Source organism: Asparagus officinalis, chromosome 3, assembly GCF_001876935.1.
Source record: "Asparagus officinalis chromosome 3, Aspof.V1, whole genome shotgun sequence".
NCBI classification, from domain to species: domain Eukaryota; kingdom Viridiplantae; phylum Streptophyta; class Magnoliopsida; order Asparagales; family Asparagaceae; genus Asparagus; species Asparagus officinalis.
The window spans coordinates 42,144,257-42,152,648 of record NC_033796.1 but is presented as its reverse complement, the minus strand read 5'-3'; the positions used below and the strand labels follow the sequence as shown (position 1 = coordinate 42,152,648).

At 46.4% G+C, this 8,392-nt stretch overlaps 1 protein-coding gene across 1 annotated transcript in view; it reads right to left on the bottom strand.

The window, feature by feature from the left end:
• The window catches only part of LOC109835010 (pollen-specific protein C13-like), a 4,378-nt gene extending 2,848 nt beyond the window's left edge, over positions 1–1,530 (bottom strand). The window contains exon 1 of the mRNA XM_020403011.1: positions 1,508–1,530. Within this exon, the coding sequence (XP_020258600.1) occupies positions 1,508–1,530 (23 nt within the window). The remainder of the gene's footprint in view (positions 1–1,507) is intronic.

The following is an 8,392-nucleotide window of genomic DNA, read 5'->3' as shown; positions in this document are numbered from 1 at the left end:
ACGACGGCGGCGAACAACAAAGCGGAGGCTCTCGCCATCGAAGAAGACTAGAGTTAGCAAAAGCGGAGGAGGAGGAGGAGGAAGAAGAGAACGAGAGAAAAAAGCTAATGGGATTTTAGATGGGATTTGTGAATTTATAGAGCTGGTTACGGTCACCGGCCAGAGAGGAAAAAGAGAGGAGATCGTTGAGGGGGGTGAGCTTACTGGAGAGTGAGCGGATCGCATTCATGTGATGATTTGAAGACAGCTTGCGTCGGTGGGGGGTGGAGTCACATGGGTGGGCCCCGCGGATGAAGGGCAGGTAAGGTTACCGCGGCGGTTCACGCGGGATTGGGAAAGAAGGAAGACAATGGGATCACGTGAGAGCGACGGCGCCATTGAAGGCGGACGAGTTGGGGGGCGGTGAGGCTATCCTGGGCTAGACGCGGAGAGCGGCGGTTTGGACCCGAGTCAGGTACGTTGACCTGATCTTGATTATGTAGCACTAAGGCTTGGTTTATTTATACTTAATTATTTTTCTTTATTCTCATTACTCTTTTTATCCTTCCTCTTCAAACGTATTTCTATGTATGAAATAATCGCATAGCGATCAAACATTTCAAACTGTTTTGGTCATAGACTATTTGTTGATTCAGATATGAGACATAACTGGTTAGATACATTGAGCGTGCGTGTGTGTGTATATATATATAGAGAGAGAAATAGGTATGTTTGGTACCAATCACAAAAAGTTATACTTGGTAGTGAGGTGTCACATCCCCATCTACTCGTTCAAATGGTTGCATATCCTCATGCACTCCTCAACTCATATGAATGTGGTCACTTATTTGAATGAGTGGAGGGGGATGTGTCACCTCACTATCAAGCATAAAATTTGTGCTTGGTACCAAGCACAAACAAGCTACATTCGCCCTTCTCTTTAATTCCCCCTTAAAACTTTGTGAAAGGGTTATGTTGACTTTATGCATTGCTATTTTTCTTCTTATATGCTATGATCCTTTTTTTTTTTGACAATAAAAGCTATGGATCTTCTTTTGTTGAATTATGTCTTTACTTCATAATTTGGATGTTTATTTATCTCCATAATCATTAACCGTACAAAATATAATAAATAACTGGGGTTTTTATTTCTACCCCCAATTGTTTACTCTACTTTATCTATAAACCCAACGACTATTGCTTATATCTTTAAACTCAATTATCTTTTTGTATTTGGCTTTAAACCCAACTTCTAAAATACAATACTTTCATATGTGGGCCTCCCCTAATTTTTTCTTTAAATTCCAATTATACCATTCTATGATATCTCATGTGTTCTTGATTAAGTGGGCCCCATTAAAAAATTAAAAAACTTAATAAAATGGAGAGAGAGAGAGAGAGAGAGAGAGAGAGAGAGAAACGGGGGTTGTTCCCCCGTTTCTCTCCCCTCCCACGCCTACACACCGCATTAAATGCGGTTAGGCGCGGGAGAGGAGAGAAACGACAGGTAACTCATTGGCATTATTACCGAAGCAACCTGTCAGGTGTCATCACGACTTCCTAGATATAATGTCGTTGTAGGCTGTCTAAAAATCACAATAGATAGCTGATTCCCCATCAAACACCGATGATGGAAGTTACAATCTGACGATTTCCAGAAGGCTATAATTTGAAGACTTTCACGTAGATCGATGAAGGTTACAATCTGACGACCTTCACAACAACTGATGAAAGCTCTAATCAACAGCATCCACAATCAACATCAGGAGTTACAATCTGACGACTCTCACGAATCAAAGAGTTAAAGCAAAGATTACAAAACGACGATCTTTGCAACGTTCTGACAGAAAGAGACTACAAATCGACGGTCTCTTCAAACCAAGACGTGGAAGTCCTCCCCGCGTACCAGCATCAAGACGCACCGCGTTCATAGCCACAAACGCAGCTCAGATGCAGCTTCCAACGCTGCCAACGCAGCTTCCAAATCGCTGCAAACACAGCCCCAACGCAGCTTCCAACTGCTGCCAACGCAGCTTCCAACCGCTGCCCAAACACAGCTCCAACGCAGCTTCCAAATCGCTGCAAACACAGCCCAACACAGCTTCCAACCGCTGTCAACGCAGCTTCCATCCGCTGCCAAACGCAGCTTCCATCCGCTGCCAAACGCAGCTTCCAAGCCGCCAAACGCAGCTTCCAACAAGATGCCAACGCAGCTTCCAGCCGCTGCGTCCGAGCTTTCAGACACTGCGTTCCAGCTTCCAGACACTACGTTTGAACGCAGAATTCACACCAGAACGCGGATTTTGCGTTTGACTCGTTCAAACACGAGTTGAACGGTTTCACAACCGTCTCCCACGATCTGAGGGGATCACAACTCCACTCAGGAGTGATTTAAAGGGGCGGTTACATCCCATTAGCCCCACTTAAGAGCGAATTAAGGAGGTGGTTACACCCCTTAATCCCCTATAAATAACTGAAAATCAATTCAGTTCAGTTCGGATCCTTCTTTTTGGGCAGCAAAGAAGAGATCTCGGGCTGGCTTTTGGATCCTTCTCCTTAACAGAAAAGAAGAGATCTTTGGCTTGTCTAACCAATTACGGTTAAGATCAATCAACTCGTTCAGAGTTTCAAACTTGCCACGCACGTCCTCCACAACGTCAAATCGTGAGGAGAAGATCACGTTCCAGTGAAACAAGACATCGGATCGTCAACGAGAATCAAACTCGACGCGAGCATTCGAGGGATCTGTAGGCTGTCTAAAAATCACAATGAATAGCTGACCCCTATCAAACTCCGACGACGGAAATCACAATCAGACGAATTTTTGATCACTGCATCTGCGATTCCACAATCGCCACAAACACGACCTCATTTCTGAGATGATTGATCTTGATGGCTGCAACAACAGCACGACTAATATTATATTAGCAATTATTGGAGATGCTGATGAACAGTGTAATGATTTTAGAAATGAAAGGTTGGACTTAGTTGGTGAGTTGCTTGGTAGAGAGCTGTGGGCAAATATCCATCTAAAGACACTATGGATGTTGATTCCCGTCAAGTTCCTACAACGAAAGCTACAATCAAATAGCTTTCGCACCGACAATCGAAAGTTGGTGAGTTGCTTGGTAGAGAGCTGTGGGCAAATATTCATCTTCAAAACACTATGGATGTTGATTCCCGTCAAGCTCTCACAATGAAAGCTACAATCAAATAGCTTTCGGGTCGACAATCGAAAGTGGCAAATAGAGGACTTGTCACATAGATCGAGAAGAGTTACAATTCAACGACACTTCCGACAACTGATGAAAACTCTATTCAGCAGTCTTCACAATCTATAGTGAAAGTTACAATCTGACGACTTTCATACACTACAACAGCTAAATCCAGGATTAGTGAACAACGGTCCTCGCAACGCTTCACAGAAGAAGTTACAAGTCAAAAAGCTCCTTCTGAAACGCGGATGTCATCCCCGCGTTACGACTTGGGAAGTGCAGGCGACCCCCGCGTTTCCAAGCCACCCCCGCGTCTCCAAGATACAAGCTGAACGTGAGCGACCCTCGCGTTCGTAGGGGTCCAACCAACACCGACCCCCGCGTTTCCAAACAGGCAACAAGCCAAAACGCGAGCGACCCTCGCGTTCAATGATGTTCAGCTAACACCCAACCTCGCGTCTCAATTCTAAGAGGCGAAGTTGGGTGCTAAACGCCAGATTGGGCGTTTGACTCGTTCAAACATGAGTCGAACGGTTTCAGAACCGTTTATCCCACGTTCTGAGGGATTTTCGCCCACGTAGGAGTGGATATAGGGGTCAGTTACAACCTCCTATCCCCCTATAAAAGCTCAACGAACCCAACAGAGCAAAGGGTTGGATTTTTGGCATCTGAACCACACAGGTTGGATTCTAAAGATCTAAACCGTACAGGTTGGAGATTTGTCAGTTCTAAAAACAGATAAGGGCTGGCGGCTGGCTCTTTGAAAAGAGAAGAGTTAGCAAAGATCGGATTGGGGAGATCTCAACCACTCAGGTTTGACGATTCAACAACAGCAGCAGCGAAATCCTTGGAGATAGGATTTTTGAATCAAGCTCAGAAGATCAAATCTGAGAGGATTCTTCAACAACAGAATAACGGCTTGATCATTAACCGAATTTTCGGTTCTAACAACTCTATTCACAGAGTTCTAACTCGTTCAGAGTTCTTAAACTCATTCAGAGTTAAACATCAAACTTTACACAGTCAACGGAGAGCAAATTCGACGCGAGCAATCGAAGGAGGCATTCCATCGCTACCGAGAAGAACCCAGTTTTAAACAAAGGAGAGAATCAAATTTGTTCTCTTCTCTTTTGTAATCAAGTTGTAATCGGAATCAAAGAAATACAAATCAATTTTCTTTATTCTTTTTATTGTAATTTTTCCTACAAACAAAAGATGGTGACTCTGCTGGGGATGATGACCACCTCAAACCTCTTACTGATTCAGAAGAGGAGAGGATTGCCCTGGCAGCATACCAGGAGACAACCCTGGCACCCGGTCAGGAAAAGCTTACCTGAGGGATTACGGCCAGAACGCTCCAGAAGTTGAAGAGCAGCCCCAAGACGCTGGGGGTTCTGCCCCGAAAAAGCCAGTGGACAAAGGAAAACAGAAGGAGCTCTGATTCAACAGAAATCTCCACCAAGAATCTGGAGAGTCGAGCGCTCCCTTCCAATTCAACGTCATGGCGCAGTTGGCCAACATACCGGCCAGAATTACGCTATATGAGCTCCTAAGGTTGTCCAAATCCACCAAGGAAGCTCTAATTGAAGCTTTGAAGAATACAAAGAGCTTCATTACTCGAGTAACTCCGACTCCCGAAGCCTTTGAAGATCAACTTTGTCTGTAATGCCTACAAGCAGCGCGAAGTCTACCATGCATATCATTCACTCAGGAAGATATGCAAGTCAAGCACGAGCATGACCGACCACTGTACTACACAGGGTATATTGGATCCTCCGAAATCAATCGTGTTCAAGTTGACCCAGGCTCAGCGCTCAGCATCATGCCTTACAGGGTCATACAGGTCTTAGGGATTCCTATGTACCGACTGCACACCACCCAGACTACTATCTTTGGGTTCAATGCAAACAGCACCCGACCCCTGGGAAAGATCAAGCTCAGATGCCAGATCGGAGATCTTAAGTCTGAAGTAGCATGCTACATCATAGATGCAGACACGTCCTACAATCTTTTGCTAGGACGGCCATGGATACATGCAAACCGCATTGTCCCATCTACTTTACATCAGGTCATGAAGTACGCCAATGACGAGGGCGAAGTCCGAACCTTGATTGCAGAAAAATACCCCTTCCGAGGGGTGGAAAACTTCCATACCGACTCCGTCTTCTATCTGGAATCCCAAGAGAAAGAAGATGTAGACAGCGGTAATGAGGCTGACATCGAGCCAGATCCCGATGAAGATTGTCCTTGGGAATTAAATTTTGATGTAATGGGTCAGGGTGAGAGTAATAATGATGTACCAAGTGAGGGCGAGTGGTGCATTAATGAAGATTTCATTTTAGCGTACTCGTCTGATGTCTCTCCTAAGAGTTGTTGGAACCGAAAATTCGGTTAGTGATCAAGCTGTTTTTCTGTTGTCGAAGAATCCTCTCAGATTTGATCTTCTGAGTCTGATTCAAAAATCCTATCTCTAAGGATTTCGTTGCTGTTGTTGCCGAATCTCCAAACCTGAGTGGTTTTGATGATAAAGAATCCAACCTCTGATCTGATTATCAAAAATCCGATCAACCCCTGTGGTTCAGATGCCAAAAATCCAACCCCCAACTCAGTTGAGTTCGTTGAGTTTTTATAGGGGGATAAGGGGTTGTAACTGACCCCTATATCCGCTCCTACGTGGGCGAAAATCCCTCGGAACGTGGGATAAACGGTTCTGAAACCGTTCGACTCGTGTTTGAACAAGTCAAACGCCCAATCTGGCGTTCAGAACCCAACTTCGTGTTCTTTGAATTGAGACGCGAAGTTGGGTGTTAGCTGAACACCATTGAACGCGAGGGTCGCTCGCGTTTGGTTTGTGCCTTGATGACGCGAGGGTCGCTGTTGGTTGAACACCATTAAACGCGAGGGTCGCTCATGTTTGGCTTGTGCCTTGATGACGCGAGGGTCACTGTTGGTTGAACACCATTAAACGCGATGGTCGCTCACGTTTGGCTTGTGCCTTGATGACGCGAGGGTCGCTGTCATTTCAAAATTGGTGACGCGGGGATGACATCCGCGTTTCAGAAGGAACCATTTGACTTGTAACTTCTTCTGTAGAGCATTGCAAGGACCGTTGTTCAATAATCCTAGCTTTAGCTATTGTGGGGTGTGAAAGCCGTCAGATTGTAACTTTCACTGTAGATTGTGAAGACTGCTGCCACCGCGAAGGAAGATATCAGGTTTGGTTATGGGCTTAGGGCTTGGCTTTCCAAGTCGGAGCGTCCGAAAGCACGTCCTGGAGAGTGTATTGAGAAGACTTGGTGATCGAGTTCCACGCGACTGTTTCCCTCATTGTTCGAAAACCGGGAGTTAGTATAACGCCTGAGCTGAAAGTTATGTTCATGTCTGCACGCACTTTCATTGTCAAAGTGTGGCGGAAAAGAAGAGGCTCGCGTGGTATGTGCACTGCAAAAAAAAGAAGAAAGCAGTTAGACAACTCAAATCAAAGTTCAGATGCGAAGTCGATACCCGCGTCAGACAAAGTTCAGAACGCGAGAGGTCGAACCCGCGTCACAAGAAGGCCTCAGACGCGAAGGTCGAACCGCGCGTGTAGACAATATCTAGCACGGGAAGGTGACCCAGTCAGATCAAATCTCAGACGCGACGTGGTCGAACGCATCGCGTCGAAATCCAATTCAGAGCGCAAGGTCGAACCGCGGCGTCAAAACCAAGCCCCCCCCCCGCCCCGCCCCCGCCCCCCCTCCCCCCCCCCCCGCCCCCCGCCCCCCCCCGCCCCCCCCCGCCCCCGCCCCCCCCCCCGAGAACGAGGTCGAACCCCGCGTCAGAACCTCGGACCGCGAAAGGTCGAGTATGGCTGCCGTCAGACAGTTAGACGCGTGGGTCGACCTTTTCGCGTCAAAAAGTCTTGAGACGTCGGGGTTAAACCCTCGTCAAAGAAGATTAACGACGGGCTCTCGGCCGCGTTATGGGAAGGAGTTTCTCGTCGTATAATTTCAAGATCAGAACTTCGCGGAGGACAAGTTTAAGTGACACGGAAGGTCGTACTCACCACCGATCAGGGAGTTGGGGCGTCACAGTTGCTGAGCAGGGCGGCGCCGTGTCGGCGCTGACCGTGCAGGATCTCGAGCCGAACGGCGGTATCGAGGCTTGGAATGCACGTTCGGACTTGGAGGCACTTCTGGGTGCCATGGGATCTCGGTCGGAGAAGATGCGAAGTTGCCAGGCGAGATAGAAACGGAAATTTTTTTTCGTTAAAGTTTTCAAGAAGAAGTCGAATGACTTTGTATTTGACCCCGTAGCGGTCTATTTATTAGACAGCTATGAGGCTGTCAATCTAACGGACGGATTCGAGCCATAGGCCACACTCGACGCCTCCGCGTTGAGTTGGATTCAGTTTCCAATAGCGATGCCACTACTGGTTCAAATTTTCTGCACGCTTGATGTTCACCCACGCGATTCGCAGATCCTCAAGTACGAAGAAGAGTCTCTGTGTTTGGTACGCATTTATGGAAGTAATATTCTTAGTTCCAGCGTACCAACGAGCTCAGGAAGAAACAATGACTGCCACTTGGGAGAGTCTTTGGGTGGAGTGACAGGATAGATTACAGTCACAACGGGCGATATCATCTTGACTCGATAGGCGGAAAGCATGCAATCATAACCACCAAATTCTGGGATTAGTGATTCCGAATAATTAGTCCAGTCAAAGCCAGTTTCGAAACCTTTGTGAGGGGTTCTGTAGGATCTGTCTAAAAATCACAATAGAAGCTTATTCAAACAGCTCGGAAAATTGGAGGTCACGAATAAGCACGACTTCCGAATCACTGCATTCGCAACTCCACAATCGCGCACAAAGCGCGACCGTCATCTTTCTGAGAGAGTTGATCTTGATGCTGTGACAGACAGCATGCTAATATGCATAACAACTATTAGAGATGCTGATGAGCAGTGGAACATTTTCAGAATATAAAGGTTGATCAGTTGGGAGTTGGCTTGGTAGAGAGCTGTGGGCGAATTTTCATCTTAAGCCACTATGGATAAGATTTGATTATCCCCGTCTACTCTACAACGAAGCTACAATTAAATAGTTTTCTGGGTCGGGTGACGATAAGTTGGGAAAATGAGGTGCTTTTCAAACATAGATCGAGAAGTGTTACAATTCAACGACAATTGCTGATTGTGACTGATAATTATGGCAGCAT